We start from the raw sequence: 20,351 nt of genomic DNA on the forward strand, positions 1-20,351 counted from the left end.
GGTTGGCCAGGGTTGGATCTAGAAATTTAGACCCACACCTCCAGGGTTGGACTGAGATCAGTCTGGATGGGCCAAGAGATGTACATCTGTTCAACCCGTCACATTCTTTCCTATTGGTGTTTATGTCAGCTGTTTGGGGGCTAGCATTTCTAAGTTGGCCAAGGATGAATTCACAAATGCAGTAGAGCTTAGCTACTACAACGCTTGGATCAGTCTACAGGGAGGGCACGGGGGAAGCAGCAGTGCTGCAGAACACCCTTCCGAGGGCTGAGCATGCCAGAGGGTACCGCCACTTCCACTGGAAACAGTCCCCCTACGACACCGAAGAAGAAACATGGCGGGATGACACAGGACATGGCACTAGTTGAGTTTGTGGCTGTGTACTCCTTAAGGAATGGGTGACATTTTTTAAGTTTACATTTCTACATGTCAAATGTTTTACAGTTAAAGGTGAATATAATGTGATAGTTCAGGTCTAAAAGTGGAGTATAAAGTTGACCCACTGTGAGATGATTAATGATGGACCAACTCTCCTAAGTGCTTTGGAGAATTTGGGGTGTCTGCTGAATCACCATAAGGTCTGCAGGCCACAAGTTACTAAGAGTTTACAAGAAACTTTTAGATATGTTGATGTCTTTTTGATATGTAAGTAATACATTTTGAGGGTTCACATAAATCAAACCAAATAATGCCATTTCAAGATAATATTGATCGTTAACACAGATGTGATTCAAATCAGTAGAAAGGAAAATGAAGGTTTCACAGGTACCTGGTGGTCTCTTAAAATGCAAACACTAATGCAAATGTTGAAACGGATTTACCTTATCATTTCTTTCACATAGAAACTTTAACCTTTGAGCTCGCTTATGCATAAATACTCCATCCAAATGTCCTGTTTCCACTGACCGGATCTCAATAGCTTTCTCGCCCCAGCCCATTATCTGATTGGAATGAATGTAGGCTGTCAAAAGGAATTTCCAAAACTGCATTAAAAACATTAGATGGGCAATAACTCACAGCATCTGTTCACATCTTAACCACAAAAACGACAAACAACTTGAGATAAACAGACAAAGCAAGTCTTACAACTGTTATTCACAGACTGGTTTTTTTTTTTTTTTTTTTTTTGTGGAATCAAATGGTTGTTTCACATTTCTTGACTTTCGTTTCATTTGGGGGGTGTAACTGCTGAAGGAGATAAGGAATGGTTAACCTACCCACAGACGTGGGCATTTCTCCCCATTGGAGCACCACATCCTTAGTTATCCGGCCGTAGGTGTTCACGTACACCCCCTCATCCTCATAGCAAACGAGCATTTCCATCCCATCTGTTTTAGGCAAGATGACAATGGCATGAGGAGTGATATTGCCCTGAATCTAGAAGACAAAGAAAGGCCAGGCATTATTCTTTTTAAAAATAAGTAACATCTTCATTAGTAATATCTAAGAATTGCAAAAAAAGGTTTCCTTTAATTTCTATTTTCATTCTAGAGGCTGACGTTCTGCTTTGCTTAATTTAACCACCAACCTGTCACATACTCTGGTAAGTACAAACTTAGGCACTAGGTCAAGAATCCCATTTACTTGTTCCTGAAAATAAGAACAGCCCAGGAGCACCTAGTACGTGCCAAGCACTGGGCCCTTTAACTGTACAATTTCTAGCCCTATCAGCAGCTCCCCATGGGCGATATCTCTGCCTACACAAGGCAACTACATTTCAGAGGGACTGTGTAACCTGACCAAAGCTGCACTAGTAGGTGGTGGTAGCACTGGGGTTTGAATACTTGTCTTGTAGACACTGAAAATCACGTGTTTTCCACCTATCTCCAAAACAGATGAAGAGAAGCTGAATTGGATGGAGAAGAGCCCCAAGGGGGCCAGAAGATGGGACCAAAATGGACTCCTACCAAATGGGCTCTGAGCAGATAACACAGATTCTTTATCCATGATAAGGAATCTGTTTATCTGTTTATCTGTTTATTTATCTGTTTATTATGCCTAAATAACAGGAAAATCCAAATTTAGGGCATGTTTAGAAAAATAGTTGAGGTTACCCGTCATTCCAAAAGTCTTACTATTGAAGTAAGTGTAGATTGACTTGTTCTAGGAAAAAATATGCGGTGCTGCCGTGACCCCCTGTTGGAAATGTCATGGCAGTCCAAGAGCTGTGGGGAGGATAGGAATGACGGGGTCGAGGGTGGTCATGGTGAGGCTCCAGCACACGCGTGGTGAGTCGTGTGTGTGCACGCACAGGAGGCAAAAGCTGTAACACAACAATGAATGGTGTGTGTGTGTGTGTGTGTGTGTGTGGTGTACTAAAACAACTTTTTTCAATTGTATTTCTTTGGAGTAAAGTCTTTAAACTGTTAAAACACAAATCAGTGACAGATGAGGCCTTGAACTTTCCTAGTAAATAGCTTCTACTGGATGTGAGTCTTGGGATTACCTAAGAAGTCAATTTACAATGCACCAATCCTACAAAGTGAACCCCTGTGCAGCATCTGGATGAAAAAGGTCAAGGGATTAAGAAGTACAAATTGGTAGTTATAAAACAGCCATGGGGTTGTAAACTACAGCATAGAGAATATAGTCATTAATATTGTAGTAAGTTTGTATGGTGCCAGGTGGGTACTGACTTACTGGGGGAAACACTTGATAAGCTACTTAAATGTCTAACCACTCTCTGTACACCTGAAACTAATTTAATATTGAATGTCAACTATAATTAGAAAATAAAAAACATTTTAAATAAAATTAAAAGTCACGCTTTAGGCAATGTGCGGTACAGTCATAGTAATGCCGTAATTTGCAGGGCCTTTGTGCCAACGACTTTGGATGTATTATCTCACTTAATATGGATGACAACCACAGGGGATAGGTTCTTCTATCCCCATTTTACAGTTGTGAAAGCTGAGGGCTGACAGACTGCCTAATGTGTCCATTACTTCAAAGTGAATACTAGCTAGATCTAGGGTACATCTGATTCGACTACACGACACTGCCCTCGAGTGGAAAAGAAGAATAAAAATAGCAGGAAAAGGACCATTGGCCTTGTCCTATGTAAAATGAACCAATCTTGCTTCAAATACCAAAAATAGGAGTTCGTCTATTGTACTCCTCCTTAAAAAACAGAATTTATGCCCTTGATGGAAAAACTCCATATGTATGAGGTGGGAACCCCTCAAAACCGCTGTGTGTTTATCCTTACATGTTTAAACTTCAGTCACATTCAAAGTACTCTCCATTTGATGCAATACACCTGTTGAAGCTTTTTTCCACCGCTCAAAACAGTTTCTGAACTTGTTAATTTTGATGCTTTTTAGTGCTTCTGCCATTTTTTGTTTCACCTCTCCCATATTGGCAAAATGTTTCCCACTGAGGACTTTTTTCATCCAGGGAAACAAAAAATGTTACTGGGGGTGAGATTGGGTGAATAGGGAGGGTGGGGCATGGGGTCATAACCTTTTTGGTCAAAAACTGCTGAACACTCAGCATTGTGTGGGCAGGTGTGCTCGTAAATCACCCATCGTGAAATGGGCAAATGTGTTGAAAGAGTCTTCAAAAAAAATTCACTGAAGCCGAAAGCAGCCTCCCACAGCAACACCAGCTGGTATACTGATACAGATAGGTTCCTAGAACACTCTCCTAATGGGGGGAAGTCTGTACTACAATGGGCCCACCCTCCAGAAGATAATTCCTATTTTTGTATTTTAATCTAAAGTTCAATGAGACAACATGTCCAGTAAATGGCACATAATTGCTATTATGTGTACCTCAGTGTTACTCAGTGTTAAGTCAAAAAAGTGAGCTAAATATACATTTATTTATTAAAAGCATTGTCTATTTAGTGAAGGTCAAACATCCATCCATTTTACTGATTAGAAAAAGCAAGACTTCTTTTAAAAATGCTGGGGTGGGGTGGAGGGATGGGGAGAAAAATGCAGACAATTATAACTGAATAAAAATAAATAAATATTTTTTAAATAAATGTACAGAAGCAAATCTCTTTTTACATGCAGGTTGTTGGGTAGAGAGCCTTGACAGTTGGCTTCCAGGAACTTACATGAGATGGTATGTAGATATCATAAGAGTTTCCTGAATCAACATCAATTACATGGAAACCAGTGTGCGAACCAAAAATAACCTTTAATCTTTGTCCTTCTTCTACCGTGAGATCAACCAGCAGTGGCTTGTGCTGAAGATCTGCAAAAGACTTTAAAAATCACCCCATGAGCATACACATCGTTTAGAGAGGTCATCTTAACAATTTTTCCTTTAGTCATTGCCTGGTGGAATTGAATGTCCTTCTTAAATAGAAAAACCAGGAAATGTGTCTTTCAATTTTAGGTCTATTCATATTCTGGCTCTAGGAAAAGGGGTCTAGCACCCATTTGTGCCCCCTTTTCCATTCCCAGTCTTCCAGGGCAGAGAAGTGGTTTATAGTTGTCAATTTTTGATATTGTCATCATGCCTGGGTACTGCTGATCTTTCCCGTTTATTTCTAGACTTTTCCCTCACATGTGACAGCCAGGCCCATGCATGGCTGCTACCTTTTCAGAGGCTGCCTTGGGTGGGCCACCAGGCCCACTCTGTTCTAGGTCTGTTCAGGATTAACAGGAGGGTGGGGGCAGAACATCACAAGACTCAAGACTCATTTTTTTACATGAATGTTTATAGCAGCTTTATATGAATAAATCCTCCAACCCAGAAAAACCCCACTCTTCATCCTTTCGCAGGTCAATGGGTAAACAACTTGTGGTATATCCACACTATGGAATACTACTCAGCAACGCTAAGGAACAAACGACTGACACACGCAACAACCTGGCTGAATCTTCAGAGAACTGTGCTTAGTTGGCTAGTTGGGTTTAACCAGAAAGGAAAAAAGAGGAGCTCCAGGTAAGTTTATCTAGGTCGTAGTGTTTGAGTCGGAGCCAAAGCCACAACATGAATTCATGTGTTCTTCTGTTTCCCTTTGCCACCTTTCAAGACACCTTCATTGGGTCTTGAAATCTGGGAGAGAATTTGGGAAACCACAAGTGCTTCACTATAATGCCACTGCCCCTGACAGAACCCCCTCTCTGCATCCATTGCTAACACCATTGTCACAGTATGGGAGGCCCTGGCCTTGTATCTTTGTCCTGTGGGAGGGCGTGGCCCCTGCTCATTGTATAATGAGCTCCAATCTCTTTTGTTCAAGTCCTAGCCTTTGCTCTTCCCTCTTTCCAGGCTGGCTGTGATCTGCTGAACAAAGCATTTCACACTCTCTCATGCACTTTGGCTAGTAAACTGATGGCAGTGACTTCAGAACTGGAATGATCTCTTGATTGAAAAGCTTTTGTGGAGAGAGATTTTGGCACAACAGCAGTACTGCTTTAGCTTTTAGGAGTGATTCCTTAAGTGCTATTACTAACTTAGTGCATTCCAAAAATCTCTCTATGAAAGTGGGGTTGGGAAGGGGAGCTCATCACAAGTAAGCCCCTAGGGCTAAGGGAACGAGAAAAAAGTGGGTGATTCAGACCTGAGAATGGGCTCATAATGTTCTCAAGGCAGCTTTTGCCCTCACATGGCATATGTGGGAAGAAAGCATATAGAAAGCGTCAATGAGAAGAATGGTCAAAAGGTAGGGAAAAAGTGAGAACCAATGAGATACAAAGAGAGAGACATAGGCGCAGAGAGAGATAGAATGAACAGAAGTTACATTTACATTGGCTATGGCCAGACTGTGGCTCTGGAAACAGCAGAGTGCCTACAAATACTGGTCCTTCTGGCATTTGGGGTCAGTTCCATGACCTGGGGCAAGGGGATTAGCACATCCTTGTTCTGCTCCTGCTGAACCTTCTCAGTGATCAGTCTAACCATGGTGGGTATAGAGACTCAGACAAGGTCAAAAATAATTAAAAAGCCATCAAAATTGAAGAATGAAGAGAAACTAGGTCATTTTCAGATGTGACAAAATTCAGTTTTCATTTCAGAGAAATCCAACAGCACTGGGGATAGGGGGCATCAAGTGAGTTTCAGGAACTTCACCTCTCAAGGCTTATGAAGATTACAAGATTCAGAGACTCCGTTCAACCTTGCAATTCAGTGCTGCTGTTGGTCTGCCTTTTTCAAATGAAATGTCAGAGAGTGCCCTAGTTTGATGGCTGTGTAATGAGTCTCATTGCCTAATACCACCATTAATGATTCACCGGGAGCCATTTCATACTAAATTCCACTTGGAGATGGTGAGTCATAGACCTGAAATGGAGGAGCGTGTACCGAAATTTTAATTTGACTAATCTTATAGCATTTATTAATCCGTAATCTTTACATTTAGAATAATAAATCTAAGTGTTTCTATACTTTTAAAAGAGCTTTATTATATATAGGAATATTAGTATTAGTCTATGTGCAAGACAGACCACTTTGGTAACTGGTAGAAACCAAAAATTTAAAAAAGACTGAAACAGGTACTTTTTTAGGTAATCACATGCTTGCTTACCTTAAATGCCATGAACTTATGATACGGTTTAGGGGCCCAAGCATATATCTCCACAGCATTCTTTAAGGCAATCACCAGGAATTTGATCCTTTCATATTTAACTATAATAGAAAAGTTATAAGTTAAAAAAGCATATCAATTTATTCAAGTTTTTGTGTTAATGAATGAGGAAGCCATAATATGCAAATATATGGGGTGGGGCAAAAGTAGGTTCACAGTGGTTCATATGGAAAAATAAATAATTAATAAATAAAAATACAAGAATAAACTGTTTTGTGTACTCACAACTGTAAACCTATTTTGCCCCCCCTCTGTATATAGAAAACTGTAACTGAGGGTGATGCAGTTGGTGTGGGATTTTCTCATGTTGTAGATACAGATTTAACTACTTTAGTGTATTTGGTTTGCATAATACTTGGGGCTTTTTGCTTTATACTGAAGGCTCTTCTTAGGACTTTCTTTAACCACTAGGTGTAGGTGTGAACTATTTATTTATTTATTTTTAATTTTTTATTGTTATTCAATTACAGTTGTGTGCCTTTTCTCCCCATCCCTCCACCCCACCCCAGCTGAACCCCACCTCCCTCCCCCACCTCCACCCTCCCCCTTGATTTGGTCCATGTGTCCTTTAAAGTAGTTCCTGTAATCCCCTCTCCTCACTGTCCCCTCCCCACTCCCCCCTGCCCATTGTTAGATTGTTCTTAACTTCAATGTCTCTGGTTATATTTTGTTTCCTTTTTTCTTCTATTTATTATAATAAGAATCTACCTACTATCTATCCCTCAGCGTTTCCTTGCCTGGCTTTTAGACCCACCCACATGTAAGTAAGTAGCAGAGAGCTGGTAGAAAAACTAGCAAATGGGTAGAGACATAAAGGCTTCTATTTGCTTATTATTTAAATTTGAATTCTAATTATTAGAAATTTATAAGGAATTAGTGCCTTTATAAAAGATACCCTAGAAAAATCCCTCTCCCCTTGCAGTATGTGAGGCTGTAGCAACCAGACAGGGGTCTGCAAAGCAGGGAGCGAGCCCTGGGCAGGCAGTGCATCTGCCAGTCACTTGACCTTGGTCAGACTTCCCAGCCTGGAGAATTGTGAGAGTTAATTCCTATTGTCTGTGGGCTGCCCAGTCTGCAGTGTTCTGTTATAGTGGCCTGAACAGACTAAGACAGTATGCATGGCATTTTAAATTCTTTACATTTTTTATGCATTATCTCAACAAAATACTCTGTTCTAAAGAAATTGGACACTCCAGAATAAGACCAAATTCTTGCTCTTTAAGCTCTCTTTTCCTGTAATATGTCCCTTCTGATTACAAATTCTGTCTTTAATATACTTTCAACGACTTCTTTAGCAATTTATTTCCAGATTTCTCAATAACATTCCTATTATATATTGTGTATTTTTTCCAGGTGTAGATATTATCTACTGACTTTGTAGTATGGAAAGGATTTAGTTTCTTACAACCATCTCCTCTCTCTAGATCTCTCTTAAACACCCATTTCTTCCTCTCCTACACCTTCCATATAGTAATATTTTAAATTTTTGGTTAATTCAATGATCTGTGTTCAAATGATTATTGCTCCCAGATGAGGCACATAGTATACCATAATTGTATTTCCTTCCTTGTTTTCCTGTCCTTATTTTCTAGGCGTGTATCTCGAAGCACGTGCAAACCTTCTGCAAATGCTGTAAATGCCTTCACCACAATCAAACGTGACAGGCAACCTATTAGTAACATTGTATTGTTCTTGAGTGCACCTCTTCTGGAACCCTCCGTTGTTCCACTCCATTTGGACTGCTACATACACACATACATATACCTGAATGGTTCCGCTTCTCTGCAGAACTCTGGTGAATACGGGTGGATTATAAAACACTAGGTGAAAATAACTTTTCCCTCTGAGTTTTGAAGCCTTGCTCCATTATCTTTTAATTTTCTAGTACTGCTGTAAGTCCCAGGCCACCTGATTCTGGGCTCTGTTATAGGTAAACTGTTTGTTTGTTTATTTATTTATTTACTTATAGTCTGGAAGTTTTAAGGACTGAAATATCATGTTAATATGTCTTGTTGTGAGTCTTTTTTTTTTTCATCCACTGTTCTGGGCACTCCATTCTTTTAATTTGGGATTTCAAGACTTTAGTTATAAAAATATTCTTATATTCTTTCTTTGATATTTTCTTCCCTTTCCATTTCTTCTTTTCTAAAACGCCTGTTACTTAGATTTTGAATCACTTGGACTGATTCTTTTATTTTTTTAACTTTCCACTTATCCTCCCAATTTTTTTGTTCTACTACTTTCTAGGAGATTTCTCATCTTTATCTTCCAAAATTTCTGTTATATTTTTACTCCTGCCAATATATTTTAATTTCCAAGATTTTTTTTTTTTGCTTTTTGAATGACTTCCCCCAACCTTGCTCCACATTTTTGATAGCCCGTATTGTTCTTTTTATGGAAACAGTTTTTATAACCTCTCTGAAGGTTTTTCTTTCTTTAAAATTTTCTTCCACTCCTCATTGTCCTTGGTCCCTCTAAAGTCCTTTCTAAGTTTCCTACCTATCAGTGGATTTCCCCATGTCTGATATGGGGGCTTACTGACTGCTGGGCTCTGCCTAGGAAGTTACACATCAAGCTTTGTTCACGGCGTTTCAGATATCGGTACCTGAACATCTTTTCTTGCTGGTCATTGAGTTTCTCCACAGACAAATCTCTGAATCTCTTGCTTTGGAGTTTAAGCACGGCTGCCAACATTTTAGGAGCTAAACAGGGGATGGAGTGTGTGTGCGTGTGTCTCCTCTCAATTCAGTATTCCCCATCATCAAATTGGCTGTCACAACCTTTTGTCTTCTGTTTTAATTGGGGAGGGTGGCTCTCTGAGTGGCTTCTGGAGAAACTTGCTACTCATTAACTCTCCAACAATCCTTCTATTTTGGTACGCTTCCCCTCAGATACACCTGGGGCCTCACGTCCTGGGCTTTTCTGGGCTCTGTTAAGTGACTGGATTGATTTTGATGAATTTACTCACTGAAAACTTAAAATTCAGCACTTCCTGGTTGGCTAGGTTTGTTTTTAGTCATTCAACTACCCTTGTTCAATTTTGTTGACATCACCTTTGCTCGTATCTCTTCTGGTCCCTTTGTCCTGGTAGGTTTATGGTATTTTTATTCCTTCATTGTCATTTTAATGGGTGATATATTTTTATATATATATATATATTTAAACTGGAGCCTAGGACTTAATTCTGAATGCACTCTTTCAACTTCATTCATCTTTTTTGGGGGAAATAATGCAAGTATACTTATGGTTTGAGCAATATCTTAACTTGGTGCACCATCAATGTATGATAGAAAAAAACTGAATGAAACTTAATTGCGTAATTCAGATTGAGCATGAAAAACAGTTCCGTATCTTGAGACTTACCAACTTTGTAATGTATGCAGCCTTCCAAGTCGCCAACGGTGATCCAGCCTTGTTTCTTTTCCACTTCGGGGTCATTGTGTAGTATTCTGTTTCTTAACCATGAAAGATAGTAAACTCGTAGCTTATTCTTCTTTCCTGTTGAAATAATAGAGCTTTCATTTCAAGACCCTGTAACAGCTTTTTCTCTCAACCTACCTCATCTCCATTTTATTTTATCCATTTATTTTTCACTTATGTGTGTATTTGTGTGTGTATGAAGGCACATTAACTAGTGTCTCCAGCATTGTCAAAGTGTGTCTCTGCCAAACCTTATGATTAAAACAGCTCTAATTGTTTTGGACAAATAACTATTTTATTTTTTAATATATTGTATTGATTATGCTATTACAGGTGTCCCAATTTTTCAACCTGGTACCCCCATTCCCTCCAGCAATCCCCTCCTGTAGTTCATGTCCCTTGGTCATGCATATAAGTTCTTTGGCCACTCCATTTCCTATACTGTTCTTAACATTCCCCTGTCTATTCTGTGCCTACCAATTTGTGCTTATTAATCCCTGCACCTTTTTCTGCATTCTCTCCTTTTCCCCTCCCAGCTAATAACCCTCCAAATGATCTCCAATATCTATGATTCTGTTCCTGTTCTGCTTGTTTGCTTAGTTTGTTTTTTAGATTCAGTTGTTGATAGTTGTGAATTTGTTGTCTTTTTAACATTCATAGTTTTGTTCTTCTTTTTCTTATATAGTTTCCTTTTACGTTTCATATAATAAGGGTTTGGTGATGATGAACTCCTTTAACTTTACCTTATCTGGGAAGCACTTTATCTGCCCTTCCCTTCTCAATGATTTAGGTCCTTGCTTTTCATCACTTTGAATACATCTTGCCAGTCTCTTCTAGCCTGCGAAGTTTCTTTTGAGAAATCAGCTAACAGTCTTATGGGAACTCCTTTGTAGGTAACTATCTGCTTTTCTCTTGCTACGTTTAAGATTTTCTCTTTATCTTTAACCTTTAGCATTTTAATTATGATGTGTTTTGCTATGGTCATCTTTGGGCCCAACTTGTTGGGGATTCTCTGTGCTTCCTGGACTTGTATGTCTTTTTCCTTTGACAAATTAGGGAAGCTTTCTTTCATTATTTTTCCAAATACATGTTCAATTTCTTGCTCTTCTTCTTCTCTTTCTGGCATCCCTATGATTCAGATGTTGGTACATTTGGAGATGTCACAGAAGCTTCTCATTCTATCCTTGTTTTTTGAGTTCTTCCCCCTGTTCTGATTGAATGCGTTTTTCTTCCTTATGTTCCAAATCGTTGATTTTATTCTGGGCTTTATCACCTCCACTGTTGTTTCTCTGTAGATTTTTCTTTATTTCACTTCATGCAAACTTCCTTTGTGCCTGGTTCTTTTTCATGCTGTTGCAGTACTCAAAGATTTCTTTGAGCATCCTGATAACCAGTGTTTTGAACTCTGCATCCGATAAGCTGCTTATCTCCATTTCATTTAGTTCTTTCCCTGGGGTTTTGTTCTATTCTTTCACTTGGGCCATATTTCTTTGTCTCTGCAATTTGGTAGTCTCCCTGTGTTTGTTTCTGTGTATTAGGTAGAGCTGCTTTGACCCCCTGTCTTAGTAACATGTCCTATTGTAGAAAAGTCACCTGTAATTTTTGTGGGGTGGAGCCTTATGTAATCACCAGGGTGGGGCAATCTATTTCACTGCATGTGGTTCTGCGTGTGGGAGGGCTCAGAGAGGGGACAATGGCACTGCCTGGCCTCTGGAGATTGCCCAGGAGGAAGCTGTCTCCTGGCACTTGCCCTGTTGTCAGTCACTCACTTTCTCTCCTTCTCCCTTTATGCCACTTGTGCCCTTCCAGCTGTTGTCCTGGTGCTGAATCCCAGAGTAGGTGGGTCTGCATGAGTCCTACATCTGTTGTGGGCCCTTAAGAGGAGTCTCTTGAGAATCCCGCAGTTCCTTCTGCCTCAATCTCCACTGCTTTTTACAGACAGAGTTATGGTGACTTATCTTCCTGATGCTGGAACCCTGGACTGGATGGTCTGGTCTGGGGCAGAGATGGCTCAATCCCAAGGTATCCCTCCAGATTTTTATCCACCACACATGAATGTGAGACTGCCTATTCTACCACCTCTCTGTGCCTCTTTGTGTCTCCATCTGGGTGAATGTGGCTTTTTTAAATCCTCGGTTGTTGGACTTCCATGCAGCTTGATTTTCTGATGAATCTGGGTGATATTTATTTTCTAGTCTAGTTATAATTTTTGCTGTAATTGTGTGCAGAGGCAAAGTGTGTTTACCCATGCCTCCATCTTGGCTGGAAGTCCAAGTAACTATTTTATAATTTGTCTTTGCCTTCAGGTTGTATTTTATTTGAGCATGCTGTTCTTACTCTCTCTTCTTAATGCAAAGAGTAGTGTACTGCTGCACTCAGTGAGACCTAATTCTTTTTTTTTTTATTGTTTATGCTATTACAGTTGCTCCAATTTCTTCCTTCTTTGCCCCCCTCTGCCCAGCCCATCCTCTCTTCCACAGTCAATTCACACAGTTTTCCATTTCCATGGGTCCTTCATATATGTTCTTTGACTAATCCCTTCACCTTCTTTCAAACAGTTCCCACCTCCTCCTCCCCTCTTACCACTGTCAGTCTATTCCAGAATTCTATGCCTCTGGTTCTCTTTTGCTCATTAGCTTATTTTGTTTATTGGATTCCCCTTATAGGTGAGATCATATGGTATTTGTCTTTTACCAACTGGCTTATTTTACTTAGCGTATTAGATGAGTGGATTAAAAAACTGTGGTATATTTACACAATGGAATACCATGCAGCAGAAAAAAAAGGAATTCCTACCTTTTGTGACAGCATGGATGGAAGTGGAGACTATTATGCTAGGTAAGACCTAATTCTGTAACAGAATGGTGGGTCAGAGTTCCAGAATATTCTAGATCTCCATACATGAAGGAGTGCTGACAACTGGATCTTTTATCATACTTATGTGTGACTGCCTTCCCCTAACCTTCTAACCTAACAGCTGTTAGGTCAACATGTTAATGGAGAGCCTCTTGTTTACCTCCTCTATTACTTTAAAGATGATAGCTGGGAGTTTTATTTTACCTGATTAACAAAAAAAGGAATTTGTAAAGGAACAAGAGTAACAAGTTCAATGAAGATAATCTGAGCTTAGAAAATAACACTGGATGCATTTATGGTGCTGAGATCATAGAATGAAATATGTAACAAAAAATAGGGAAGAAAAAATACGTGAGTACTTGGAAAAAACCTTAAAAGTTCCCTTTGGTAATGTGATCCTGGAATAAAGACTTTTTAGTATGATAAAAAAAATCTTAAAAATATTGAAGAGTACATACATTGAGCAAACTTTAAGATACTCCATGAGATCATCTGTGTTCCAGATGAGAAAATATCCCTTGGGGCGGCTCTTCCTAAGTGTTCAGAAATTTAGGGCTGTGGGTTTTACTTCTTGGGTACTTATTTTCCTTTGATTTCTCTTAGGTGTCAAAAGATGTTTTATATTTTACAGATGCAATATTTACCAGAAGAAAATTCATTAAAGCAATCATACACTGGATTTCACAGGAGAGTGCATTCATAACTTAAATTAAGGGGATCACTATGCAGTTACTATTTCCTTTTGTAATCAAGAGCCTAGAATCCGTATTGATCACAGTAGGTAGGATGAGTAGGAGAGCCAGTGCTTTCCTCTTTCTATGCCAACACAGACCCAAAGGGAGTTCAAGAATCTTTGGCTCCTATTTTCATCTTCTTCTTTCCCCACCAATGCCTCATGCAAAGAGTAAATGCTTATACTTCTAAAAATGGGAATGTGTCACTCAATACATAATGGAGCTGGGACGTGAATTTCCTGGTATTGTTTCCACTTTTGGTAGGTGACTAGCAGAGGAATACTTTTAAATTTGACTTGGTGGTGTAGCAATCAAGAAAGCAATTAACCAGAACAAAGGACTACAATGAATTAAACTCAAATGATAATATAAGAAATTTCTTGGTTCACTGTTACGTGGGGAGAATATGAAAATGAATCTCTGAGCATTCGGTGTAAGGGTAAAGGAAAGAGGGAACTGTGGCATCAAGTGAAGGTGTTTATTTCAAAATAGAAGTACAGCCGAAGAGTTAAACTTCGTTTAAGGTTCAATACAGTAGCGCTGCGTGGTCTCTGTTAAACAATGGCTGCATATACAGCCACGGTTTTCAAACTTGGCTGCACACTGGAAACATCTCAGGAGCTATGAACACAATGGATGCCTGAGCCCAAGGGATTCTGACCCCTGGTCTGTGGTGCAGGCCAGACTTTCCATATCTCCTCACTTTTGTCTCCATCTTTTTTTAGAGCTCTTTTGGGGAACCAGAAAGCCTCAGAGTGTAGCAGTAATCATTCCCACAGTCAAATCTCTTTGAAGACTCAGTCACCCAGTAGGCCTGCTGCACTGGCTAAAATATCAGTGGACTCTAAGCTAGAGCAGTTCTTATGAGAAAAGGGACCAGAGAAATTTCTGCTTACAAAATTTCCCACTCCCAGAAGCCTACATTTTGATCTTCCCCCTCTGAGAGTAGATGGCAATGATGGGAGTGTGACACCTTGAAAACGCCCTTGATGAGTCCTTGACGGTGGGTGAAGGCCCTTAGGGATATGCCTTTGTGGTACGTCCCTGCCTAGTTCAGATTTCAAGCGAGAGAGACTTACCTTTAGAGGTCGGAATTGCCAGAGTTACAAAATGCAGGTGATCTCACTCTGGCTATACTGCAATAATTGTGTCCCTTCTTAGCTGGGGAAGGGCAGAACTTACTGTTTCTTCAAAAATGAGGTGTTCACCTTTCCTATCTGTGCAGACCTGGAGGCCTTGGTCATCCTAGTAACATACCTGATATTGTCACGAGGACATTCAGTCCCTCGAGCACATCCATCTGCTGAAATCGCCTCCGATTGATCAGGTTATAGACTTTGCCTTGCCCACTTCGGTCCAAAAGCATCAGGCCATTTTCAGTTCCCACCAGGAGGTTTACACCTGCAAATTTAAGAAGCACCTCAAGACTGACTTTATATGGGCTTTAACCTGCATCTGGGGTCCCTGTAAAACCTAAGAAATGGTGCCTTGTAAATATAAAGTAATGGGCAAGTAGGGACTATAGCTGGGAGTGAAGAAGTGGAAGCTCTGACACGGTAATTAAATTACTGTCTCTTTGGTAATGAAATTAGTTTTAATTTATGAAGTGGTAGCAGCATTTATTACATCTATCCATTTACTACCTGGTATAAAGAGTCCTCCAGAGGAGCCTTAGGCACAGCTGTGAAACTACCACAATTTGCCTTTGTTCCTTCCCTCTAATTCCCTTTCTTGGCTCTCTAAATCCCACTTCAAGATTTCCCCAAGGCTCACCCCCACCTTACGCATGCAGTGATTTCTAGCTTATCCACTTCCAACATACAACACAGCGCCCCATTTCCATACCCCCCTGGAAGTAAAAACCCTTCCTCCTCCTCCTCACACCACAGCTTAATCTATGTCCTAAGGTTCTGCTCCCTGTTAGGGTACAACAAAATAACTCAAGCGAAGGTGTTAATAGCTTGAGAATCATAGAAATGTTGACTGTAAGAACTTCTTAGGTATTTAAATCTAGCCCAGCCCACCTTCCATACAGTAATCCCTATCAGAAAGCTCCGGCAGGTATGCGGTCTTGTCTGGATAGCTACAATACTAAAGCTTCATCCCTAGGCAAATCACTGCCCTCCACCCCAACACACAGCACACACATACACACTGAGAGCACATATCCACTGTGCAATGTGCTATATTCATGAACAGGTAACTTTCCAATTTCTCTTGCTTGTTGTATGTCTGTCTTCTGAGGAATGTCAATGTCTGTTCTTTCATCGACATATTCAGTATTAAACATGCCCAGCCTGTAGTTTGCTGTCTCTTCCCCAGAGGGCAGGGCCTTACTTCTCTCCATCATACGTCCCAGGAAATGGTTTTTGGGCTTCACACTCTTTACCACTAACATCTGAAATGCCTTTGTCTTTACAAAATTGTGGTGCCCAAACCAGGCTTGGCACTTAGGATGGGTACAGAGATGGGCCATATCTTTCCTTGATATGTCCATGACATTTATAGTAACACCAACCAGGGCTTTGACAGGATCTCATCACACCTATACTGAGTTCGAGGTCAGCTAAAACCTGCAGATCATTTTTGTAAGAACTACAGGTTGATGTCTTGAACTCAAAGGGGAGGTTCATCATCTATTGTTCTTCACAAGTTTTATCCTGCTACTGCTAGTAGCCTTCGGCAATTCACTAAAATATGCTGGGCTAATTTTCCAGCTGTGAAATAGGGGTAATGCCGTTATTCTCCTCATAAGATTTGTAGGGATCACAGAAGTGGGGCACATTACTCAGCGTTGGGCACACTGGTGGTAGCTCGGTCTGCTGTTGGCTTGAGTCCATCACTTAGGTAAGATGGTTCTCAATCTCATTTTGTGTTTCTGGGAACTAGGCTATCAGTTCTTGATAACCTAATCATATAAAACTGCTCTCGATTGCTCCTGAGGCCAAGACAGTCCCAAGTCATGTCTCTGACCCCCATGATGCCAACAGTGCTCTTCGGATGGTAAGATCTACAGGCTTTAAATGTTTGAGGGTCAATTCATTACCGAGTAGCAGAGAGCACCAACTTACCCCACAGAGCTGCGCAAAGTATTTCTGAATTGAATCGTTTCTTGTATTTTCTGATTTCCGGTGTGTCACTATGAGGCCGAATGTTGGTTGGGTTTACGTTGACCACTGAAATCTTTCTTGCTTCATTGAGTTTGGCTTGCTCTTGCCTTAGAAGTTCGCTAGTAAACAGAGCTTTGAGAAAAAGAATCAGAGAAGTCAGTGGCATCTCAAAAAGTAGCCAATGGAGTTATGGAGAAGCAGCTTCAAAAGACAATGATTTCTTCTTGTTTAATTATAGCAAAGGCAAAGAAATTCTGAAACTTTACATTTTTTTTAGTAGAATAAAGTATAAGTCATTCATAGAAGCAGTATTTTACCCATTGGTAAAACAGGCTTATGGATTCCACTTGAATAGTTTAGGAACTTGACAATCATCTCACAAAATTAAATACACCACCCTCATTTCCCGTCATATATGCAGGAAAGAGTTACTTTTTGAAATTCCATGTAATCTACTGACAAACTGGCCTAAGTTGAGTCTGATGATTAGTGAGTTGCAGAAGTCTAGAAAGCAAGACTCTCCTCGAAAGCAGCCAGACTTTTGTAGTAGGAAGCACACACCTAGAACTCAATACAACTCAACATGCACTTATTAAGTGTCTACTGCATGCACAGCATTGTACCCAGAAATTGCTTTTGAGAAATATGTGCTAAATTTGGAGATATCTGATGAACAGCTTTTCCTAGGGCCCCTGGAAACCTTTGGATCCCCACCAGAAGTGAAAATAAATAAATAAATAAATAAATAAATAAATAAGGAAGAAAAGAACTTAATTCTACAAAAGTAATATTAAAAATAAAAATCTTCCCTTTAAGACAGGGACTAAAGAGTAAATGGCTTAACTACATAACTGATTCATGATTAATTTTTTTACCGAGTGATACTAGAAAGGAAAGCCAAGCTTTTCTAAAATACCAGGGCCACATCACTTACCTGTGGCTGATGATTCTTCATCCTCTTCATCTTCATCAGTGGGAGATGTCTGGTATACTCTGGGGTCCACAAAGGGGGTGAAGGATGCTTTAGTGCTGCTCCCCATGCCATACTAACCAATAAGCAGGAAGATTAAGAAGAGCACATTAATAAATACTGTAGCAACAAATAATGCTAACACTACTTTGTTTGGGCTTTAAAATAATTATAGACTCTTGAGTCTGTCCAGATGTTCACACTCTAAACCCCTGGTCAAAGTGCATGCCTCTCTCCCTAGCTTCTCCTGGTATTTGTTACTCACTGGCCATTGTGCCTTTGCGGGGTTTCATTATCAGACTGCAGGAGTTACAGTGAATAAATTACATTTTGGACCATATGTGGCCCCTTAATATCTGGTAAGATGACTGGTGACAGAGCTTGCCTCTCCCTTGAACTAGCACAATCTCATATTGACCTTAAGAAAATGTTCTTAAGAAAAGCTGGCACAGTTGCCAATAAACTAAGTAAGCATGTCCTCACAGCTGCACTGGGCTGAGCACACGGTCAACCAAAGGCTCACTCTTGGGGACTTGGGCTCTTCTACACTGGCGTTGTGATGCAGGTGGATTGGTGTTGGCTCAAGAAGCCTTAAAATTTTTAGTTCAGGGACAATTTCATTCAGGAATTAAAGATTTTTCCTTAGTATGATAGTGCCCTTAAAACATTCATATGCCTTATTTGGGGACTTTATGAAAATACCAAGTTTGCAGGCAATGCACCTTAAGGACTTACTTAAAAAATAAATCTGAAGGGCTTGGGAAGCACCATGAAGACATGAAGTCAGAACTAGACTAGGTAACAGTAAACTCCAATATCAGGCTTCATGTGACGATATTCCAAGTTTGAGTTTTGTAAAAGGAGCTTCAACAAACATCTCTCCATTTTGTCTGTCCTCCATTCCTTCTACCATTTCAAGTGCTTTTAATATCACAAACAGACTTGCACTCAACATAAGAAGCACTCCCTTTTTTTGTATAAATGTCTTCAACTACTTTTTTAGTTGTATGTTTAGGTTTTTACTTAAAAATATAACCAACATCCCAAGATCCCTAAACACATAAGAAGAAAACAACAAAGATAAGGTTTCCCTTCCACCTTATAAAATCAAGGCCACTTCATCCTCTGTAAGGTAGGACTCCTCCCCCCCCCCCAAATAGAGCCCTTTCATATCCATGTGGTCCTTTGATCTTTAGAAGACGTCTGTGAATATGCCTCTGTGTTCTTTCCCTTCACGTGAACAAAGCTTATTTACTCTGTAACTTTACAATCCAAAGCATGTACCACAATAAATTAGTGCACATGCTTTATAAACCCACGTAGGGAGGGCCTAACTGATTCATAGGACTACTGGTGAAATAGGACCACGGACTGTGAACTCATCTCATCGGTCAGTGTGGTCAATGACATCTACGAGCACTACCTAACACATCACGTTTGTTGAGGCTTTTTTCCAGGACCTTATCCGTCTAGGAAAGATAATGTCCCATTTCTGTCTTTCTCGTGCAATTTAGAGTTTCCAAAGTATCTATTTGGAGTTTGAGAATGCATCTATTTATTGAATTTTATTTATTTTTTCTTCTTTTTTTTTTTTTTAGAGGGAGAGAAACATCAATGTGTGGTTGTCTCTCCTGCACCCCCCACTGGGGACCTTGCCTGCAACCCAGGCATGTGTCCTGACCAGGGATCGAACCCGTGACCCTTTGGTTCGCAGGCCTTCGCACAATCCACTGAGCTACACCAGCCAGGGCGATTTTTATTTTTATTTTTCATAAGTCATTTCAACCTCATTTCATTTAAGTCAAACTTAGTTTGACTAAATTTTTGTAAATATGAACCTCAACTATTGGCCCTGGAATTGCTATAGGATGAAGTTCCTACCACTGGCCAGGAAGGTAGGAAGAAGGTCCCAATACTGGTCTTAGCTCTGTCACAAACCAGCCTTGTGCCTTGGGCAGGTCTCCGTAAACCTCATCTGTAAACTCAGGGGTTGGTCCAGATGATATCTGAGAACTTTTCACTGCTCTGCTTCTATGGTTTCCTCTAGCTGAGGATATGCACAAGTGTAGTAGAATCCAACCAAACGCATTTCTGGGAGCTCAGCAAAGACTCATTCTTAAAGAGAGAAGGGTTTCAGAATCCCCTGAAAGACAGCAGAGCTGTCATGGCTGCTGCCCAGCACCTACTTCAGTCCCAGAGTCCATTTCCTGGGAATGGGTGGAGACGCGTCCCAGGCCCTCAGTTGGGGTCCCAGCCGGGGAATGACTCTGCTGCACCAGGTCCGGGAGATTGATGTGGCCGGCAAAGCCATTGCTGTCACTGTGGCCAGATCGCTTCTTCTCTCCTGCTGTCTGGGGGAGCAAACACAAGGAGGCATCAGAGGGGGAAGCAAAGGCTACAGAGTGCCACCACCCCTCACACAGCACAGGTGAAGTCGTCTCCACACTGACCCACTGGAGTGTGGGAAGATCCTATTCACATTTCTATTTTGCCTAAGAAAATAAGAAAGAAGTTAAGCTTTGCTAATATCTAGTATATGGACTGACCCTGAGGTCTGATGCTGCTGCAGGAGGGGCAGCCCGGGATCACATAAATTGTGGGGGTTCGCTGTGGGAAGACAGGAATGCTTCAGGTGGGGGGCTGGGTGGAGCCCACACTTGCAAGCATTTGTGTGTGTGTTCCTGTGCACACATCAGTTGACTGAATTTGCGGATCAT

General features: G+C 40.6%; 1 protein-coding gene across 4 annotated transcripts in view; it reads right to left on the reverse strand.

Moving 5' to 3' along the window:
• Positions 1 to 20,351, reverse strand: part of TNIK (TRAF2 and NCK interacting kinase) — a 337,687-nt gene that overhangs the window by 2,772 nt on the left and 314,564 nt on the right. For all 4 annotated transcript variants that reach the window (XM_053918077.1, XM_053918076.1, XM_045197962.2 and 1 more), the window contains 9 exons: positions 19,821 to 19,985; positions 17,599 to 17,710; positions 16,626 to 16,796; positions 14,812 to 14,955; positions 9,908 to 10,042; positions 6,485 to 6,585; positions 4,064 to 4,213; positions 1,218 to 1,377; positions 822 to 961 (listed from right to left, as the gene is read on the reverse strand). In XM_053918077.1, coding sequence (XP_053774052.1) covers positions 822 to 961; positions 1,218 to 1,377; positions 4,064 to 4,213; positions 6,485 to 6,585; positions 9,908 to 10,042; positions 14,812 to 14,955; positions 16,626 to 16,796; positions 17,599 to 17,710; positions 19,821 to 19,985 — 1,278 coding nt within the window. The remainder of the gene's footprint in view (positions 1 to 821; positions 962 to 1,217; positions 1,378 to 4,063; positions 4,214 to 6,484; positions 6,586 to 9,907; positions 10,043 to 14,811; positions 14,956 to 16,625; positions 16,797 to 17,598; positions 17,711 to 19,820; positions 19,986 to 20,351) is intronic.

This window comes from Desmodus rotundus, chromosome 2, assembly GCF_022682495.2.
Source record: "Desmodus rotundus isolate HL8 chromosome 2, HLdesRot8A.1, whole genome shotgun sequence".
In the NCBI taxonomy this organism is placed as follows: domain Eukaryota; kingdom Metazoa; phylum Chordata; class Mammalia; order Chiroptera; family Phyllostomidae; genus Desmodus; species Desmodus rotundus.